Genomic DNA, 22,306 nt, shown 5'->3' with positions numbered 1-22,306 from the left:
CCTGTAATGAACAAGCCACCACTAAAGTTGAATGTTGTTTTACGAAGCTTTTGGGAAACACAGCCCGGTTTGTTTTGGAGATGCACCACCTCCTTCCCCCCTTCTGTTTTACTTTGTAAAATTGTATGTACTCTTTTTTATAAATAACAGTTTGTTCAATAAAACTGACTTCAGTCCTAACTGTGGATGTGTAGAACAGTGTCACTGGCAGAAGTGGCTCATATTCCTATAACTGATGTTTCCAACTGAGTTGAGGGCAAAATAGCACTTTTTCACTCAGCTTCTGAGTTCACAGGCCACTTTACACAATCGGGGGCTCAGATGACACAAAATTACACATCATGAGGCTCAAACCTCTCTCACTTTCCCTGAAAGTAGCATACCACAAACATCCTCTGCATTGCCCTGGAGGAGTTGTTTTGTTTTCCTGGTGGCTGACTCTACAGCTACACCATCTTCATTTTGTCTGGCTAGAACTGGCTCAAACCTGCCTGTTCTGACTAAATAGGTGAAGACTTGCGTGCCAAGAATCCCCCCTTCAGAGGTGGAATGTGAGATTCACCTCATCGGTCTGTGCTCTGCTCAAGCCAAAGGACAGCAAGTCGCCGGGCCTTTTGCATAGTTATCTATTTATTCCTCCCAGAGTCACTCAGAACCTCCTCAGAGCGGAGCGGCTTTAAACGGTACCGGGTCCTAACCGAGTGGTGCGGCTCTCACTCTAGTACCGATGCAGTTCTTCCTTTACGTCTTGTAAATTGGAGTTTGACCTGACTGAGTATTAAGACGGGTAGGACAACGTTGCCTTAATCTATTTGAAGCCCACGGACTGACCCGAGTGTTGCCTAAAGAAAGGATATTTCGTACGAACAAGACCGAGACGAAAGGAAACTTTGTGTTTGTCTCCTCACTAAAGGTAAGTCTTCGTACTATTCCACAGCCAGGTAGCCTAAGCCTAGTCTTTAGCGTCCTATTATAAACGGATAAATAACTAACTACAATTACCGGCTCAGCTTCGCCACCGATATCTCCCAACACCTCGTATATCGCCATATCTCCACACGAACAATGTGTTTTGCAAGTAATGCTTTTAAACTTAGCTGCGCTGAACACGCGACGCCGGTTCTCGTCGGCATGGGTAAGCCTAAGGACCGCCCATAACAGACTTCCTGATTGCGACAATAAATTTATACTTATCACAGGCTGCTGCACTTTCTCAGCCTTTACTGCCTAGAGAACTGGAAGAATCGATCCTTTTAAAATGAGCGCTCTGGATTAAGGTGCGTATCTCGAATGACTCCGAGCTGCATTTAGAAAGGGGCTGGATGAAGGAGACTCGCTTCCGAAACTGGTGCAGACTGGTTAGTGCTGCCGTGAACACGACAGGGGAACGGACGTGGTGCATCCATCCTCCATGGGTCTGTTGTCATTTACTCCGAAAAAAAAAAAAAAAACAGCCTTCGTCTTCCAGTCATTTCCTAGCGATGAAGACTCCAAAGAGTTGTTGTAACGCAGGGCTAATGATTGCGCTGATATGAAATCCGGCTTATTCTTAAAGTCAGTACGCGCCTGGGTGTCTGAGAAGGTATTTGAGGTCAGTATCGTATCACGTTAACTTGCGTCCGTATTGCCTAACTGCAGCCTGCAAGTTTGACCGTTAACCCAGTACCGAGTTACGTGGCGTGATGCTTGCAGCCCACCGTGCACTGAAGCGACGACCCCTTCCCACGTATTAAGGTGCTGCTGCACGGTTAGGTTATTCTAACCGCTGCACAGAGCGCCTGGGTAGCTTTGGTAACACTCGTCGTGGATAACCTCTTTGGCTCAGGAAGTGAGATAATATATCAGATGGTATGTTTATGATGCAGTAAGTATCCTGTTTTATATCGCAGTAAAAATGTCCTTATGCACCGCTACTCTTGCCGTGTTTGAGTAACGCAGCCGAAACTGTCATCTGTGAGCTCAGTGCCAGGACATGGTCACACGCATATGCGAATTTCTTATATATAACACCTGGATGGGGTTCAAAATGGCTTCGGGACTGGACTGTTTTGATGGAAGCATGGCTGGTCGAAAGACTCGATGGTGAAATCTCCATAGCTTTCATTCAGTGAATGGCAGCCGGTTCTGAGGAGTAGGGTTAGTAGGATTTGTGGGTCCGCTCAAATTACAAACACCTTGGTTTCTAAAGTTTTATCATGCATCTCCACTTAAGTTTCCAGTTAGGTAGAGTTGGATGCTAAAATAGCCTGTACGGACAGGAAAGTGTGAAGTGTTATAGCAATGATAATAATGTTTCATCATTTAGACCAACTTTATTAGCTCCTGTTGTGGTGTTTTGGGTAAACAGTCAGTAAAAAAAGGGGTTTTTTTTTTGTAAAAGTGTTTTTCAATCACACATCGATTTAAACACATCTTGCACTTATTATTAGTATAACAGTTTACTTTAGATAAAAGCCTTGTAGTCGCCATTGTAGTAATGTGCTGCGTGTATTCCGATTGTACTTGTTTTTGAGTGTTTATTATTTCCATGGTTTTCTAGAAGTTTGAATAACCGCAGTGAGAGGCTGTCTGCATGTTAACGTGTAGCCTACCCGTCTCACTGACCAAGGGCTGAGACTGTAGACTTCTCCTAACAAATGAGATTTCTCCTCTTGAGTATTTCGGCTTGCCACAGGGACTCTTATGGTGGGCCCAACACACACTTAATCGGCTTGTACGTATGTATGTATGTGAAGTCTTGTGATTGGTTAATATGCATGTCCTTTCAAATCACTATGTGAGACCCAGCAAATCAGAGTGCCGGTGACGCCTATGACCTGATTACAAGATAGATATTAAAAACAGGGTGGGGTTAACCAAGGTCGACCGTGAGAGTAGCAACTTTTGCCAGCGGTGCTACATTACTCAAGTGCGGTTACAACATTAGGGTACCCAATACCATGTCCCAGTTTAAAACATTGCACAAGGCTGCCAAAGTGATTGGACTGTCAAGCGTACTACACTTCACTGTAGGCATATTTCAACTATTTTAAAAAAATGTTTACTTATTTTTAATTTAGTAAGCTGACTTTTTTTTTCCTCTTAGAAATGTTGGTAGCTGAAGTTCTGATGCATCACAGTGCATGCCTTTAGCATTAAGGAAGCAGGCCGGTTTAGTTACATACAGTATCAACAGGCGCAGACTGGCCATTGAGGCATTTGGGCAATGCCCGGCGGGCCGTGGACTCTGGTCTGGTCATGGGCTGGCCATTTCAGGAAAAATGTTATGTACTGGTTACTGTTTGACATTAAAATAAATTTTCTAAATCACTAAACATTATCTGTCTGGTACTGCTATTTATATAGTCCTATATAATATACCGTATTATGTCAAGTTGGTTTAGTTGTCAGTACACAATGTTGCAGCGAAAAATTTGACCTCATCCTCATTTGACTTCGTGTCATTGTCATTCATTTCAGCCATTTAACGTCTGTTGCCAAATATGAACCAGATCGGTGTAGAACGCAGATGTTGATGCGTTCTATGCCGTTCTGTCACTTCTTCACCTGAGGAACTTTGAAGTTGTTTTCGGAGCTATTGAAGAGCTGCATAGATACTTTGTCAGATTTGATGATGGCATTACTGCTGAACAACTACAAACAGAACTGCAGATGCTTTGGACAGCAGTGGTCAACACTTAAACTATCAGTAGCAGATGCTTATACTGTGAAGGATGATGGTGACCGTGAAGAAGATTAGACAACTGTGGCAACTTGCAAGTCTTGTAAAGACTGTCCTCTCGGCTGCTACAAGGTGCTACTCCGGTTGAAGCCCTTAACTGATGCTTACCAGAGCACTGGGCTTTTGTACAATATACTGCTAACGCTGCCTTTCTCTCAAGTGGAGTGTGAAAGCTCGTTTTCTGCGTTGAAGAGAATCAAAAGACGCCTGAGAAGCACAATGACGGAAGAACATCTTGAGGCGTTTATGTTGATGTCGGTGGACAAAAGTATCCAAACCAAACTTGACACTAAGAGTATTGTGGATGATATGGCTGCTAAGAGCAGCGAACTGCGTAAACTACTAGCCTACTAGGGTACTGGCACTTGGACATTGACATTTGACATGTACTTGAATAACATGTAAGCCATGTTTTTTAAATCTTTATTTTTCATTAAAATTTATTTCTAAGCATGTCATCTAATTTTAACTTGGGTCTAAACAACAATGTACAGATTAAGTTTGGCAACAGTTTAGATAGCATTCATATCAAAGCAAGGAATGTAACCATAGCAAATTTTAAGAAAATAACAATGAATAACAGGCCGAGTAAGTCCACCTTGTCACTTCCCTCGTTGAAGGATGCCCGGGCCGGTGCTGAGACCCAGTCCGCCCCTCAGTATTGGTGAAAGTTTGGATGAACCTGACTCAATGTATGTTTATTATAGTCTTAAAGGCATTTTAATCTAAAATTGGTTTTAAGAAAAATATAAATGATGAACGTTAATAGCCTATATATATATGAATTGATTTCCAAAACATATATAAAATGTATATGTATATAAACAATTTTAATGAATATTAAATTGTCTCTTAACAAGGAGTTTTCCTTTAGAACTTTAGCCCCTCTTCTCCCAGCATATGTAGGAGGAGCTTCACTTGGCTTTGGAGATGTCATCAAAGGGAGGCTACATTGATTGATTAATCTAAAATGGTCAATATTTGTTTAAAACGGCATAATCCTGTGCCATTTCATTGTTTTTCTAAAATGTAGAAAGAAATGGTTTAAAGGTGTACATGTGTCTAAACATTTGAGTGGTTGTGTAATAGGCAGTGAAGAGATGGTATGGAAGTGTTTTTGGTGAGCCCTGTTGTAGCTGGCAGGCTGCGGGTAGCCTAGCGTCATTGCGGGAACGAAAACTGTCAGAAGTGCAGTTTCAGAGGGATCTCTATAACTATGCTGACAAATGTAAACATCTTTAGGTGTACAGAAATGTGGACATCTTGCAGGCAAGCTATCTGAAGTGCTCAAAAATTTAAACATTTTAAGAGCAAACCTGGTCACTTAGTTAAGAGCATCAAGGAGTCTTTGACGAGGCTAAATCGGATTAAAAAGTGTAAGCATGAAACAGCATATAAAGTCCACAGTCTTTGTCTTAGATGCTCAGTGGGACTGTGTTTTCACTGCTCAAATTGGGTGCTACACTGGTAGGGTTTTGGTGGGGGTGCCTTTTCTAAAGGTGCAGCTCTTTTAAATGAATGGTGTTTTTGTTTTAAGCCATTCTCTGTGTGCTCCAGCATTTACTTTTGAAACTGTCTGAGCTGGTAAGCTTGACATCAGTTCTTAAATGACTAGTCTGGGTGCATAAACCACATATACAAGGAATCACTATGTAATTCCTTACTATAACATACTAGGAACATGGAACACAATTAGGTTCAGTGATGTTGGGGGGCTGAGCTATCCTGTGTTTTGAATATGTAGCCCTTGCTTAAATGAGTCTGTGATTTATCTTAGATTCAGATGATATAATTGATAAATACTGCACATTTGAATATAAATACACTCAAATTATTCTCAGGTAATTATTTTAAATTCTCCTTAGTGTCATTACGGCATTTTATTACAGTGTGTTATCAATTCATCCTTATGCCTGCAGGATAATAAGATATGGTTAGGATGAGTGGGCATCATTGTGGCTACAATGATTGTAGTTATGCACAGGACACTTTTACTACCACTCCACATGACTAGGACTATTGACCTAAAAGGCCACAGTCACTGGGTGGGATGGTAAAGTGCACAAAGTGCACCATTTTCCCTCAAACCTGTGTGAGTTGCTAAGGTACTTGGTATGCTCTCTCTCCTGTTCCCTTCTGTGCATCAATGCTCGTTAATATATTAGATTAAATTTCTTTGTCCATAATGTAGCAGCAGTGCTTGGCACAGCGTTGAAACCATTTCTGAGTATCCATTCATTGTTGCAAGAGACTTTTCTGCTTGGTCACGTTCAGACCTCCACATCTTCCTGTAGCTGTATATGGGAGTGATGTGCCGATGATGATGTGTAGACAATGGGGAAAATCAGTGGGAATGCTCGTGGGAAAATCTGATGGGTTTCAAAAGTTGCATTCCCAGGACGTGTATCGCTCTTCTCATGGCATCAATTAACATGATGTACAGTCTAGTAGTAGGGCTGAACAATATTGCAAAAATATGATCACGATATTTTTTCCCATATTGATCAATATCAATATTTATCACAATATATAATTTTAGAATGCTTCATCTGTGTTTGTTATATCACTGAAACTGTGCTTGTTATATCCTTGCTCCTTTTTAATTGCTTCTCGTATGATGTAATTGCTGCAAAAGATGACACAATTTATTGTTGTTTCAGGACATCCCCAATAGCACTTCTAAAATGTGGATGGACTAACATGGGCCACATTTTCACACTATGGGTGTAGACGTTGTGGAAGATTTGCTGTGTTTCCCGTCCTGGTTTGCACAGACCAACAAGATATTTTGCAGACGTCTTAATATGTGCTTCATCATTTTTGAGATTTAAAAACCACTTTCATTTAGCTGATGTAACTTTTTTTTTTTTTTTCTTCAACAATTTCCAAAGCTTTGGAGGGTATCGCAAAGTAATTTTCACTTTCGCTTTCATGCCACTGTGTGTTCCACTAATTTTTCCTGGTTATCAGAGCTTTCTTAAGGGCTGGAAGCTCAAACAATGCTTTGTGGTAGGAAATGGTGTATTTTGATGTGCAAGCCAGATCTGACTGGCAGGCTGTTGTGGCATTTATTTCTGCTGAGAGATACGCTGTTACATCTATCTTTATTGAGAAAAAATTATAATGTTTATCATCGTTATGGACAAATTTTATCGCGATCCTGTTTTGAGATAATTTTATCACCCAGCACTAGTTAGAAGTTGTGCTATGTGTTTCCCTCAAGATTTGGATGGACATCTGTTATTTTCTTATTAGTTGCATGAACTTCAAAGACCTGCATTTTAATAGAAGCCTGCCATCAGAGAGATGATAAGTTGTGCAAAGGTTTTAAGCTTAAAGACACAGACTGTTTGTTTGTTTCCCCACTGGGCCATTTCTCCCATGATCTGAATTCAGTATGTGTAAAAGTATGTGTGAAACCCTAGGAAGCAATTCCATGACCTTGGTCTTGCTGGCACATTGATCTGCCTGTTCCACCAGGTGAGCTATAGGCCCCTCAGGTCGATTTTTGACCCTTAGCTTGTCCTCCAGGAGAGAATTTGCATTCTTCCCTTTGTCATTTCCTTGTTGCCTTCCTCCGGCTACAGAACATAGCAAAAAAACAAAGAAATCCCAGGGAGGAGGATGAGGATACACAGACGGTGATTGTTTGTCGTTGTTTATGTTGAGTTGACCATACATGCCATTTATGTTGTAACGAGCATAATTGCATTTAATTACACATTAGTTAATGAAACGCTAGAGGAAAACTGCTGGTTTAACCCCTTCCTCATTACACTTCTGTAATGGTTTCCACTGGATAATACCAGTGAGCTTATGTGAGCTTGGCTGATCTGTTATTTCATGGATTTATGCTTTTGGTACATTTTGCAGATTTTTAATTGGTTTTTGAGGATTATTTGAGGACTACCAAGTAACACAATTCAAAGGCATTCCCATTTAAAAACATCAGTCCAACAACAACCTTCCTGCAACTATTACCTTAGACATAGCCAAATGTTACACGGTACACTTGATATGCTAACCTCAAAATCAACTTCACAGTCTGTTCAAAGTAGGGATAAGGCTGGATTAAGATTTTCTGGAGAAAGGAAAAGCAACAACCCAAGTCGTGGCTTAAGTGGTCCCTGCAGTAAAAGGAAGGAATGTTCCTGTAGTCTATGAAGCATGCTCCAAAAGACCTCAGCCAACAGAAGTCTAATACACACAGTTTGTCCTTCATTAGCCGTACATTCACTTTTCTAGCCGGCATCAGCTGAAACGCAGGTTCTTTAATGCTGTTTGTTGTCTGACTTGATGTACAGGAAATAATTTCTATATACAGTGGTCTAAAGAATGATGATTATTTGAATGGTTTCTCGTTTCTGGTCCTGCCACCCCCTAGACCTGCATATCTTAAAGGTCTCTCTTAGCGAAAACACGTTTTAACATCACAAATGGCGGGTTAATTAGCTGGTGAAATGAGTCAGATGTGTAGGGCAGGAGCACTCCCTGACCAGGATTAAGAAACATAGCTTTTATGCCTCTGATACTTAACCCTGGTCCTTGAAACCAAATCTGCTCCCATTAATTATAATTAGTTCAGCTGATTAACATTTGTGTCATTACACAAAGGTTACAGCAAACTGAAACCTCTGCTGGAAACGCCCCTTGAGAAATAAGGATTAAGCATTTGGCCATCCAAAAATGGACCATCCTACTAAACCTAATTCTAAGAAAAGTCAAAAATGACATTTATCCCTCTAACAAATGCATTTAATGACCAACCGATCCATATACATTTTTAAATGGCATTTTTACTAATGTAAGAAGGTAGTTTTATTGTTCATACTTTGGTATTTGACACTGGATTCTTCAAGTTTTGACCACCTAAAGGTATGAAAGCTGAGACACCGAGTCTTGTGTTTTGACATCGCAGAGAGAAAAAAAGCACATTATTTTTGGCCCAAGTCCATCACTACAGGAGTGTTGTCACAACATGTTCAGCCTGCCTCCATCACATGTCAGACTGTCAACTCTAATGTAGTGTGCTTACTCCCTTTGTAGTGGTAGATTTTTGTAAGATTGAGGGCTCCTTCGGTGAAACTAAAACTTGACCTTGATTAGCTAGCCTACAGCCTCCATTTCTAACTGTCACTTTAACCATTTGTTGTCCTTTACAACAAGATGTATGTGTAATTTAATGATTCTAATGTTTCAATAAAAAAAAAAGATATATAGGTCATGTCCACCCCCCTCCCCCCCAAATAAATCCTGCTCACACTACTCATATAATGTGTTAGGTTGGGTGGTGTGAGCAGTGTCTGCCACTTAGTTGAAATGAAACCTATGCCACTGAGCTTAACTAATAATAGATGAGCTTAAATGGCCACAAAAATAGAGCTCCAGGCTTGAGCAGGTCCTCTTTTTGTAGTGGGGCTCTCCGTTAGCAGTTATCCCCTCCAGAGGTCTGGGGTGGGCTTGTACATTATGGCCAAAGGCTTGCTGGTTTGGTGGGCATGATTTGCACTTAGAAGATGGAGAGAGTGGAGTTTGACTTTGAAAACAAAAATGTAGCAGTGCCAAAAGAAATTATCTGTCACGAATAGAATACATTGAATGGCAGTGTATGGTTCATAAATGGCCAAAAGAAACCTATTTTCAGATGTTTCTTAGACTTTTTGAAATGTAAGCTTAATTGAACACAGAAAATGAGCCACAAACCTGTACTTGGCTCAAGTGTGAATGCACAGAAAGTTAATTATTATTGGGACACAACCTCTAATGCTAATCATTTGGTTTTTATTGTCTCCTGTAGGAATGTTTACCCTCACAGAAGTTGCCTCTCTGAACGACATCCAGCCAACCTATCGAATACTGAAACCATGGTGGGATGTGTTCATGGATTATTTAGGCATTGTCATGCTCATGGTGGCAATATTTGCAGGGACGATGCAATTAACCAAAGACCAGGTGGTTTGCTTGCCTGTTCTGGATTCGTGGGAGGAGCCCATCACAATACAGAATCCACCGGAAACATCACCTCCACCTTTGATGAACAAAGACCAGCCTGACAGAATTGTACAATATTCTGAACCAGCACGCCCTAGACAGCCTCAGCCAACAGGTGTGAAAACAAACCTGGACTTTCAGCAGTATGTCTTTGTCAACCAGATGTGCTACCATGTTGCCCTCCCCTGGTATTCAAAGTACTTCCCTTACCTTGCCCTCATTCACACAATTGTGCTCATGGTCAGTAGCAACTTCTGGTTCAAGTATCCAAAAACAAGTTCAAAAATTGAGCATTTCGTGTCTATTTTGGGGAAGTGTTTTGAGTCCCCTTGGACCACTAAAGCACTGTCCGAGACCGCATGCGAAGACTCCGAAGAGAACAAGCAAAGAATGACAGGAGCTCCCTCGTTACCAAAGCATGTTTCCACCAGCAGCGAAGAGGGGAGTCCAAACCAGTCCACGCCGATGCTTGCGAAATCCAGTGTTAGGTTCTCCACAGAGAAGCCTGTTATCGAAGTGCCAAGCATGACAATACTGGATAAGAAAGACGGTGAGCAGGCCAAGGCCCTTTTTGAGAAAGTTAGGAAATTTCGCGCACATGTCGAAGACAGTGATCTAATCTACAAGCTCTATGTTGCTCAAACTATAATAAAGACGTTTAAGTTCATTTTGATCCTGTGTTACACCTCAACATTTGTGGCCTCCATTAATTTTGACCATGATTGTGTGCAACAGCCAGATATTAAGCATTTGACTGGCTATACGAAATTCAAATGCACTCACAACATGGCATTTATGTTAAAAAAGCTTCTCATTAGCTACATTGCCCTCATTTGTGTCTATGGCTTGGTTTGCATTCACACGCTTTTCTGGCTATTTAGACGACCTTTGAAGGAGTACTCGTTTGAGAAGGTGAGAGAGGAGAGCAGCTTCAGCGACATTCCAGATGTAAAGAATGATTTTGCTTTCCTCTTGCATATGGTAGATCAGTACGACCAGTTGTACTCTAAACGCTTTGGTGTCTTTCTCTCTGAGGTCAGTGAGAACAGGCTGCGTGAGATAAGCCTGAACCATGAGTGGACGTTTGAGAAGCTACGGCAGCACGTGACTCGGAATTCCCAGGACAAGATGGAGCTTCACCTGTTCATGTTGTCAGGTGTTCCTGATGCAGTGTTTGAGCTCACTGACTTGGAGATATTGAAGCTCGAGCTGATCCCTGAAGCAAGAATAACTGCAAAGGTCTCACAAATGATCAATCTCCAAGAGTTGCACTTGTACCACTGCCCAGCCAAGGTCGAGCAGACAGCGTTCAGTTTCCTCCGAGATCACTTACGGTGCCTTCATGTCAAGTTTACAGATGTCGCAGAGATTCCCACTTGGGTTTACTTACTGAAGAATTTGAGAGAGCTTTACTTGGTGGGAAATCTGAACTCAGAAAATAACAAAATGATCGGTTTGGAGTCCCTCAGGGACCTGAGGCATCTGAAAGTTTTACATTTGAAAAGCAACCTTACCAAGATCCCGACAAATATAACAGACTTGGCTCCACACCTGCTTAAGCTTGTGGTACACAATGATGGTACTAAGCTCCTGGTACTGAATAGTTTGAAAAAGATGATGAACCTTGCTGATCTGGAGTTGCATAATTGTGAGCTGGAGAGGATACCACATGCCATTTTTAGCTTGAGCAATCTGCAGGAATTGGACCTGAAATCAAATAATATTCGCACTATTGAGGAGGTCATCAGCTTTCAACACCTCAAAAGGCTTACCTGCCTCAAACTATGGCACAATAAAATAATCACCATTCCACTATCCATAAGTCATGTAAAGAACCTTGAGTCGCTCTATCTGTCGCACAACAAGCTAGAATCTTTGCCGGTCCCTTTGTTCAGTCTGCTTAAGCTTAGATATTTGGACCTAAGTCACAACTCCATTGTGTTGATTCCACTAGAGATAGGATTCCTGCAGAACCTCCAGCACTTTGCCATCACAGGAAACAAGGTGGAGGTGGTTCCCAAACAGCTCTTCAAATGCACAAAGTTGCGTACCCTCTGCCTGGGGCACAACTGTATTTCTGTTCTGCCAGAGAAAATAGGCCATCTGGTGCAGCTGACACACCTGGAGCTGAAGGGCAACTGTCTGGATCGGCTTCCACCCCAGCTTGGTCAGTGTCGGCTCCTGCGTCGGAACTGTCTCCTCGTGGAGGACCACCTCTTTGATTCCCTGCCCATAGAGGTCAAAGAGATCATAAATCAGGAAACCAGTGTTACTTTTGCTAATGGAATATGAGAGATTTCCTTAGACCGCCAACTCCCTCTGTGCTAGTACTCCTTTTGGCCAATGTCCTTGTTATACATGTGAACTGGGATCCTGCAAAGGACCGACTACTTTCCACACTGTAGGTCTGGTTGTTAGCAGGAGCTTTTCAGCTGGGGAGAATGTATTGGTTTAGGACTTGTTGAACCTGAGTGGAAGTATGCTTTAATCCTGTCGAATTACACAAGCATATTTACTTGATTCTGCTGCCTCTGGGAGAGCACGTTTTTTTCAAAAAAAGGCAAGAAGGCCAGTAAGAATGCTTTATTATGCCCATTGATCTGACTTGAAATGATTCTTTAAAGAAAATATGATAAAGATGCGAGGGATGTCAGGGGAATTGATCTTAAGTTTGGAAGCACTGTTGCCAATATTGTCGTTCACAATCGATTTTGTTCTTATTTAACCTTTTTTTTTTTAAACCCATATTGCAGTAGAGAGGTACTTTCTGATACGGTGCAAACACTTATGTTTTCTCATATCTCAGTAGCACTTCACAGTTCAGTTTTGCTAATCTTTCCATTTGTAGTTTTTTGTTTTTGTGTTTTGTATTTTAACTTCTTATAGCTGGTGTGTACCCAGTATCATCTGCATTGAGGTGCAGTAACTGATTCTATTTATTCATTGTTTGGAAGAACCCAGGGAAATGGTTTTCATATTTGGATTGTTACTTGATTTGTGTTACATTTTAAGGAACCATTTCAATTTAATAAGCACCCAATGCATAGTCCTTGCTGCTCATTATGCTCCAGTATGTACTGATATTTATTCTTCTATTGCCATGATATGTTAGCCAGTTGGTAAATATGAAATATTGAACATCTGCTAAAAACGTTTGATTTTTGTAATCGATAAACATTGTGTTGGTTCCTCTCAGAGGAAGGCAAAAGCTTGTATTTTATAAACTTGTTGATTTTCATATGTACAGTTTTGATTTACCAGGCATCTGAGGAATACCCAGGCAATTGGCTTTTGAGAAAGTTGCACTAAACAAAATTCAGGTTTTAAGTTAGAAGAATTATGCGTAATGGCCTATTACTCCCCACTTTGTATCGGCTAAGTTCAGCATGCTAGGTGCACCTCTGCCACTGCTGCCACTGGATCTGCGTTTCTCATTCTCTAATTGTCTGTAACTGTGCCTTTTTCTTTTTCTGCATTTTGTAAGTTCTGCTATTCACTTTGTCAAACAGTTCCTGAACAGTAAATCCTCATTTAAGATAGAAACACATTTCACTTACTTTAAAAGTGATAAAATCCCATAATACTCCAGATGTAATCTTGGTGGAAGAAAGCAAGGTAACCTCAAACTTTAGACAGGCAGTGTTTTGGCAAATTGGATCTTCTGGAAGCCACACAAAAGATAACAGTAGTACATAACCCAAGCCTTTCTGTTTTTAAAGCCCTAGTTCTTTCACATATAAAATAAAAATTCCTGTAATCCGAAAGGTAAGGGTGAGACCAGGACTTTGAAATGATGGATGGCTGCTTTTTTTTTTTTTTTTTTGTTATTTATTCATTTCATGTGCAGAAGAGGATAACAAAGTAAGACATAAAAAATGATATTGTGATTTAACTTAATGTAATTCTCAGTAGGAATGTAATGTAACCATTGTTATATCAAAAATAATCACACGTTGATTGTAACAACCAACTAGCAATATACTGGACATCATGAACATCATGACATCATGTGGTGATTCATTTTTGACATGAGTGCTATACACCATAAACCTTTAGCTTGTGTACTGCTTATGTGAAGATGGAAATTCCTTTGACTGGAATAGTGCAGCATGTTGAATAAAAGGCTACAATGCAAATGTGAAAAATGGCATGAACCAATCAGAATGAAGTATGTATCCCTAGACTAATCAAAGACATATAGCATGTAAACATACCCAAATCCGCTGCACAATAATATCAATTTAAATACTTATACTGACTCAGCAGTTGTTAGTTTAGAAACTGCTATTGAATTCAGATTTGAAAATGCACCATGCGGAGTTGTTTGGGGGAAAAGGGGATCTGTGTGTTTGAGATTTTGGACAGGGAGGTTTAGAACTTCCACCGCAATAGTTGCCTCATTCTAATTAGGACATGTCTTCATTATCCCCAGGAGATGCGTCAGGACCAAGATTCCGAATCATCTTTGGAATCTTTGATCTTGGTGATAGAGTAATCTGAATCCTATCATATATTAAAAAAGCTCTTTAAAGTACCACTAATTTCAGTGCTAGGGCCTTATGGAGGCAATCCAAAATGTGATTCAGATGTACTATGGAACATTGCTTTCATAATCACTGTTAGCTACAGATCTCAAGGCAATAGAACATGACTACACCACTGTAAGCAGAGGGAAAGAGACAAGTCTTTGAGACAAGACCATAGTAACTGGGGAAAAATATTTAAGTACTTTCTTTGGATGTATACTTTGCACACTGTGCATGGTGCCCAATGCTGTTATTGATTTGTACCAATATCTGTGCCCACAGGCCTTACTCCAATCCTGTGATCTGCTTCAGATGTCATGCAATATAAACCTGAAACGTCTAAACACTGAGTGGAATGCACTCCTCTTCTGTGCTTTCTTTTGACATCCCATTCTGTTTTCTCCTAAATGCCTTTACGGTCAAGTTATAGAACCTAAACTTGGTGTCTAAGTCAGACTAAAATACTTTCCTTGCTGTTTAGGCCTAACTTTATTGACCCTTTTACACGCACACACACACCCCGAAGCGAAGGAAGAACAGCTAAACTTGCCATACAGACAACGTCTATGCAAACCAACAGATGTATCAGGTTTGTGCTTTTCTTCTGTTTTTTAAGCAGCCACCAAAATGACATTAAGACCATTAAGAAATCTTGCCCTGACTCTGGAAAGTTTTTCAGGCTATTTTAACCAGTTTAACCATATTTAGTGTCTGAAGGTAGAACTACTGATTTAATGTAAATTTTTTGTATCCAGGCTTTAAAATATAAATTAATTAAGGAATTATTGAAGCATTCAGCATAAAACGTCAACAGTTGTATAAACGCACGTGTACCTTTAGCGCTCTTTTTCCGAATAAGAATAAATAAAATAACAAAATAACCGATTAGTGTACCTTAAAGCACCGAGTGTATCTTCTGTACGCTAAACAGTGGTAGAGTTGTGGAGAGGTTCCTTAAAACTGAACTGAGACAGACGAGACTCTATTTGACGGACTGTCTGTGAGTTACGTCAAATCCAGTCCCTTCATTTATTTTTATTTTAATGTCAGTATGATACTTTCACATGGTGGCTTATATTTACTTTCAAATACTTTTGATAAGGGCGAAACAAACTGATGCTGCGTTTTTAATTTTTATCGGATTAGTGTTAAATCAAAACCGCAAGGCTTCACCGAAAGGCGAATACAAATCCATAAAGGCGAAAGTGAAACGAAGCATCGATATTGTGATGTTCCACCGCCCTCATCAGGTCAAACGACATGACTACATGACCAAATTTTTTTTCCTATACCTAGAACCCATAAAAAATAGAGATTAGCTAATCTTATTTTATTACCCAGTCTGCGCCACAGGCTTGAAACGGATATTTAACTATTGGTGTTACGTACATTAAGGAGCTCATTAATTACTAAGGTACTTTCAGTCATCCGTATTTTGGGGCAACATTAATAACCACTATATAGGATCCATCTTCCTTAATATGCCTTAAATCTTGGGTCGCTCTTACGAAACAAGCCTCCATTGCTCTGGTCGATGGGGAGTTCTGTGTGTTGTCCTGAACTCACACACCTGATTCAGGTCACCAGGTAGTCATCAACGCTTTCCAGATTGACATCAGGTGTAAGCGAACAGGACAACACAAAGGCTGTAATGTAGACCTGCGCGACTGGAATGAACCGTCCAGGTACTGTTTTGTTTACGAGCTGTTTCTGAGCTGCTGGCAAGTTAAAAGCCTCTCTTTATTGATAGAATGGGTTTCGTTAGCGTTAACTGAACATCATATCTCCCAAACATCCGTTAGCAACCCACATTGCCTTGTTAAACCCTAGCGTACCTTTGGAGAAGCGGACCTAACGAGTCGATATTTTTGTGATAACTTTGTGCAGGGTTTTAGAAAAATGGCTTCTGGAGATTCAAGAGGAAGGTTCTCTGAATATACTCCAAGATCATTAGAGGAGTCCTATTCGCTGTTTGAAAAGTATGTTCTTCACTCGCCCTAAGAGCAGTGCAGCATTTAATTAGCCGTATAGGATGCAGCCAGCCTGTTTAATCATATGCTTTAGATCTTTAGGTTTTGCAGAAGGAGATCAGTCATTGTCAGCATCTGAGACTGCAGGTATACATGTTTGTATATACTTACTTTAAAACTTGTTTTAAATAGGTTCAGAAACCTTTGGCTACAATGCACAAATCAAATAACATGATGGTGGATTTTTTATTTTTTTGCTGTTTTTTTGTTGTTTTTTTTAAATAAGTGTAAAATAAGCCTACTAATTTTCTTGGGCAATATATGGAAAAGAGAATTCAGAATAAAAACTATATTTGAGTACAAAATAAGAAAATCTACTATAACGTTTTCAGTAAAATATTAAGGAACACATACAAGGGTTGAAACAGCAGTACATAAACTAGAGGAAAGATGGGTTGCGATGTTATCTTATGGCACATGCATACTCTTGTGCTAAGTCTGTGGATTTTAGGTTTTTCCACCGGAATGTCTTATTTTCTTGCAGTTTATGGGGAATGCGGGGATCTGATCAAGCTGAATTTGGTAGCTGGGAGTCATTGTTCTTTCATGTACAAAATAAACACACCAAAGTGATCCTTGGTTTCTTTCCCTTTATTTATTTATTTTTGTTTCTGTCTTGCGTTCTTGCATGTTGGCTGCTTTTTGAGCTGCAGGGAACTTTTTATCCTTTAGGGAGGTGCTCCAGTCAGCAACAGTTTGGATTGTTTCCATCGAGATCTTGCAAGCCCTTTGATGCTTTCGAGTCAAAAAGCTCGAACAGGTGAGCGAGATCCAATGAGTTTCGGTAAGACCGACATCAGCTGAGCTTCTGCCCCATGCTGGTCTCACCCTCCAGATACAGTGCCTGCGAATCTTTGAATCGTCTGGGCACAAGCCATGATCGTGCTGATGGAGACTACTGTGAGTTTGATGGAAGCTATGAAGACCCACACCCAGCTACCTGGACAGACGAAACGCCGTCTTGCTGGCACGTGCCTTGCCCCATGTCCTTGGGGAGGTCCAGGTCGCCCTTCAGTGATCTCTCAGTCCCTTATGCTTCCCCTGCCAGCTCATGCGTAAGACCTGCTCCCATTGGCTCACGCAGCAGAGGGGCGGGGGCTTCCGATCAGCGCCACTATGGAGGGAGGGGGGCAGACACAGCCCAGCCCTGCCGAGCAATATGCAGCGGTGTAAGTGTAGAAACTTTAGGGAACATCAGTTACGACAGAAGTGCAGCCAGTCTGATGATGCATGGCTGCTTATCAGAGCTTCGTGTGAAGGTTTTACTCATCAAATGTTACACCAAGTAAGCAGAGGCTTTATTTTTATTTTTTTTAATTGTCCTGTTTTGCGCACAGATGTGCAGGCTGAGGGATGCCGTTGCCATGCCGACTCTTCGTTCACATGTAGCTGTACCGGCGTTTCGTGGGACTAAACGGAAAATGAAGGCTCCGGGGTCTCGGGGCAAGTTTGTCAAGAAGCAGAGGATCATCATAGCAACTCCCCAAACAGCCTCGACGGCAGCCGTAGCAGGTGTGTCTGAACGGAGCGAGTATTCTGGTTGGGCTGATATAAACTTCAGCATACTTTTATTGTCCTATTTGTTCAATTGCTTTTTTTTTTTTTTTTTTTGATCTGCTGTCCACTACTATTATTGTGCTGTAAAATACAGTTCCACTACAGTTCCTTTTGTTTGTATTTCCTTTATGTCCAGGACTGAAGGAGGTGAGGGGCCAGAGTTACTGTTGCATATGACTAGAGGCTGTCTAGCAGTGTTTGTATGTGTGCACACTTTGCATCATTCACCTCTGGTTGAGGTCACAAAACAACAAATTACATGTATTATACAGAAAATCGCACTAGATTGGTCTGACCTCACCCCCTCCCCGGACAAAATAAATACACTTTGCTTGCGTGCGTGTGTTTTTAAAGGTTGGTCATATTCCCAGTGATGGGGACATGGACAAAGAAGATGGTATGTACTGTTGCCCCAATTCATCCCTCAGATTTGTATAGGAACAAAAATCACTGACGTGAAGTGTATTGGTATAGTTTGTGTTGACGTTCTGTAAATTGCCCCTCCCCTTCTTTTTTTGGGGTGGGGTGTATCCTTAAAATCATTTAAAGAAGTTTACACATTATTTTATTTGTACTCTGATCTGTCCTTCAGTGGAGGGCAAAGTTCGAGTCAAAGAGAAGCGAAGGCGCAGACGTGAGAAGAACCGTGAGAAATATGGAGACAAGCACAGGTAAACACTTGTTGTCTCAACACGGCACACCCATTCACAAACTTGCACCGCAGAAGGGAGCGTCTTTGCTAGAAACTATAACCAAGTAGACTGTCTCATGGAATTACCCCTCTGTCACTGGGTGGCACTCATGCCAGCGGCTTTGTCTCAGTAGATAAAGATTGTTTTTACATAAATGAATGTTTAGGCACTTTTGTGTGTGTAATCTGAATGTCCTATTTCAATACCACTTTATTGTCTCTAGAATGGCTTTCACATGTGCATTTTGTAAATTTCGCACATTTGAAGACAAGGACATCGAGAAACATTTTGGAAGCACGTATCACCGTGAAACACTAGACTACATTCGACGGCAAACCAAGTTTGATGACAGAGTTATTAGCTTTCTACATGTAAGATGATCTTTTGGAGTCTAATTTATTACATTTATATGAAGTGTCCCTAGAGGGTGGTTTGTTTGTTTTTGTTGTTGTTGTTTCTTCTGTCCCCTTTGGTTTAGGACTGCATGGTGCAGAAGTTTCGCAAAACCGTGTCTGCTTTATGCAAGTTACGCACCCTCTCGGACCAGAAAACAAATCAGAAACTTATGGAAGGTGCAACTTTTTTCTTTTTTTTTTTTTTTTGAGTCTCATCTTACCATTTGCATAAAAGTTTGCATTTGACTGATTCAAAAGTTTTACATCTGGTGACTCATATAACTGCAGCCCTTTATTAGGTGACCAAAAATAATGACACATGGTGAGATGTTGTGTGAAACGGTCATGTTTAGTACATGACTGCAGAGTCGTTGCTGTCAACGCTGCCTCAGCGTTTGATGTCTGTTCTTCATGACTGAAAGCATTCTTCCGGCAAGTGTTGGAAAAAAACATACAGACTGCCAAAATGTCTGGTTATGTGTAGTTCTGATATTCTAAACCAGCACACATTTTTGCTGTCCAAGTACTCTCATACCTGACTATGTAATATACATTTTGTTCTTTATTTGGGACTAAATGTGCATAAATTCAGAACTGGCATTGTCTGGACTTTCTCTCAACCTGTCTCTCTGTCTACCTTTTTGGACTATAAAGGTTGTGAATGAGAGCTGTTGCATGTATTCTTTCCAGACTCAAATAAGTTATGTAAGGATGATGTGACAGTTTCTTCCCACAACCCTGTCACCTTTTTTCCTAATATCTCTCTTAAATTTTTTTTAAAGTCTTTTTTTTCCTGGTTTGAACAGGGGTGACTGAGGATGACTACATGAGGAAGGTGGAGGTGGTGCATTGCATGGCTTGCGACACTCACATCGCTGCAGTTTTTGCCTCCGTTCAGCATCATCTCAACTCCCCCGTACACCTCAAGAGCAAAGTGGTGCCGGCCCTCTTCACTGCGGAAGCCTGGCAGAGGCTGTGTCCTGACGCTTCATTCGGTGCCAATCGATCTGTTGGATGACCTGTGTGTGTTTGTTTTTTTGTTTTGTTTTTGTTTCCTCCAAAGATGTACAAAGAGCGGCTAAAGAGGGAGAGTGTGCTTACTGCCAAAGCCATAATAAATAACGATGGCGTCAAAGTACGCTATGAGAAGTACATGAAGGTAAATGTAAATAATGCATCTTGGCTTTCAGGTAATCGATGGGTTGCAGCCCTGACGCTGATGGAATCTGAAGTATGGCTTTTTTTTGTGCCTTGCAGGGAGAAGACCCATTCGTAACGGATGCCGGAGAAGAGACCAGCTCTGATTCTTCTGAACAGGAGAGGCCTGATGAACCTGAGGACGACACCGGCTGAAAGAGATGAAGAATTGAACACCTGGAATCGGCAAGAGGGCCTGCCATTTCCTGTTCTGCTGAAGACGTCTGCTCACAGCAGCTCTCTGTGTGACACGATGATGTAACCAGCAGAGCAGCCTTGCATGTATGCCTTTTAAAGACTGTTCATCGATCCCCTTTCCAAGTGAAGCCGACCCCCCTCAACTCTGTTTTGGGTTGGTGCTGTGTTTGGAGACTAAATCTCCATATAACAAGTTTTCCGGTTAGATTATAACTGCAGGGTGCGGTTGTATGGGCTGCAGATGGTTAGCATGTTAACTGTAGTATTTGGTAATGGAGAGCTATTATACTTTGCTGTTGTGATTTCATGTCTGCAATTAAATGATCATTTATACCAAAGTTCTGGTTTGCCCATGGTAATTGCTTTAAGACCCTTGCTTTAATCTGCCACTAATTTCTCATGTTTGCCTGCAAACAGCTTCACTTGCTCTGCTTCAGGATCTGATTAGCCTGTACAAATACATCGGCCCGGTTTCACACTATTCAGAAACTGAACTCGTGTAAGCAGATACTGCTGTGATTGTCTGTGCTTTTGATTAATTAGCTCAGTGATGAGAAGCTCAAGGGAACCACAATTGTATTTTTCCTTTTGAAAATATGGGGGAAAAAAACGTGTGGGGCGGGACACACAGCCACTATAACAATTTCCTAACGCTCAGCAGTTGAAACTTTTGTGCAACTCTTCTGTGGAATCTCTCATCGTTGGCACTCAGGAAGCAAGCTGTTTATACCGTGCTCCAAAATAGCCCTCTTAAGTCCTTTCTCTCATTCTCATACTCTTCCTCTTCCTATCTTCAGTCTAAAGGTCTGGAATTGTTCTGGTTTTAGATTCTTCCTGTCTGCCACATCATCCAGTTATAACAGATATAGATGCGATAGTCAAGAACACACTTACCCTTCCACAGTAAATCACTGGCATACTGTTATCCAGATGAGTGTTAGGTCTTCTCACTGATCTGGAACCTCCCCATGAAAGCTGCCTTCTGTGTGAAGATATGAATCAGTTTGTGACTACCTATCAATGTAAAAGTTCAGTGTCCTGCTAAGAATTTGATTGCACTAATTAATTGTGCCTGCCGGTTTGAACATCTGAACAGGAACTATAAACCTTGAGTTCAATGTTAAAGGGTCGTGTATTGGGTCAAAGGCATTTGTCAGCCACTTGTATATGTTTATTAATGCAAATGCTGTATACTCTTATCTGTTTCAGTTTCTTGTAAATGTTTTATGTGGTTACAACACCAACAGTAAAGAATGCATCTCTACATGCATGACTGGTTTTCCTGTTAGCCAAATTGTCATTTGTATAATTGGCTAGTACAAGATTAATTATCTGGTCAATTAATTGTTTTGGTCAATGACCAGCAAATAAGCACAATGCTCTAATTAGGGTCCTTGCAAACTGTCTCATTGTGCACTGGCCCTTAGAAGCAGGTTTCTTCTTGGACTACTCCTGCTAAGGACGCAGCCTACCTAGTAATGGTCTTTTAAATGAGACGCACCTGGAGTGTCTGAGTGTATGGCTCATTGTCCAAAGGGGTTCTGGGTGATGTCTATCACATCATCCCTTGCAGAGGACTGTTATGGCAGTCCCATCAAACCCAGAAGTCAAGCTTCATCCACCACAGAGAACACATCATTATTTCCTTTGCATCATGGTGCCCCCTTACCCAAACCTGCCCACCGACATCCAGTGTCCTGTTTCCGATGGCTGCCATCCCTGTGGTTGTTGCTGTTTCCTATAATGAGACAGGAACCCCATGTCAAGTGCACATGCTTGTCACAAACTTACAATGGCAGCGCACCTGTGTGTCCCAAGACAAGATCATGTCTCATGAATTCGTCATAACAGTAATCACAAAGATACCTGCCGTCAACAGAGCTTAAAACGTGAGCCCAAGGTGATGAAATGTTGCTGACTTTTGCTTCTGTCATTTGGCACAGATGAAAGATTATGGGCCCACTAAAATTACCCTGCACAATGCAAAAAGGGGAGGGGT

At 41.1% G+C, this 22,306-nt stretch overlaps 2 protein-coding genes across 9 annotated transcripts; both read left to right on the top strand.

Annotated features, from left to right (window-relative positions):
• The first annotated feature begins 516 nt into the window (after positions 1–516).
• Positions 517–13,712, top strand: LOC113584531 (volume-regulated anion channel subunit LRRC8D-like). Of its 8 annotated transcripts, none has more exons than XM_027021498.3 (2): positions 517–913; positions 9,519–13,712. In XM_027021498.3, exon 2 carries the CDS (start codon positions 9,521–9,523, stop codon positions 12,002–12,004), a length of 2,484 nt encoding a protein of 827 aa, XP_026877299.2. In that variant the 5' UTR covers positions 517–913; positions 9,519–9,520; the 3' UTR covers positions 12,005–13,712. The 8 variants fall into 8 exon arrangements, 4 of the variants coding, with proteins under 4 accessions (XP_026877299.2, XP_026877297.2, XP_026877298.2 ...); XR_014124562.1 differs by lacking the exons at positions 517–913; positions 9,519–13,712 and adding exons at positions 920–1,277; positions 2,540–4,367; XM_027021496.3 differs by lacking the exon at positions 517–913 and adding an exon at positions 985–1,277.
• A 136-nt stretch (positions 13,713–13,848) lies between these two features.
• Positions 13,849–21,455, top strand: znf326 (zinc finger protein 326). Its single transcript, XM_081717047.1, has 14 exons — positions 13,849–15,923; positions 16,126–16,217; positions 16,303–16,355; positions 16,941–16,988; positions 17,058–17,437; positions 17,606–17,780; positions 17,962–17,972; positions 18,180–18,222; positions 18,418–18,496; positions 18,741–18,888; positions 18,996–19,089; positions 19,719–19,849; positions 19,976–20,071; positions 20,170–21,455. Exons 2-14 carry the CDS (start codon positions 16,138–16,140, stop codon positions 20,263–20,265), a joined length of 1,434 nt encoding a protein of 477 aa, XP_081573173.1. The 5' UTR covers positions 13,849–15,923; positions 16,126–16,137; the 3' UTR covers positions 20,266–21,455.
• The last annotated feature ends 851 nt before the right edge of the window (positions 21,456–22,306 follow it).

Source organism: Electrophorus electricus, chromosome 7 (genome assembly GCF_041902795.1).
Source record: "Electrophorus electricus isolate QZ-2024a chromosome 7, ASM4190279v1, whole genome shotgun sequence".
Classification (NCBI taxonomy): domain Eukaryota; kingdom Metazoa; phylum Chordata; class Actinopteri; order Gymnotiformes; family Gymnotidae; genus Electrophorus; species Electrophorus electricus.
This window is presented reverse-complemented; position numbering and strand designations above follow the sequence as displayed.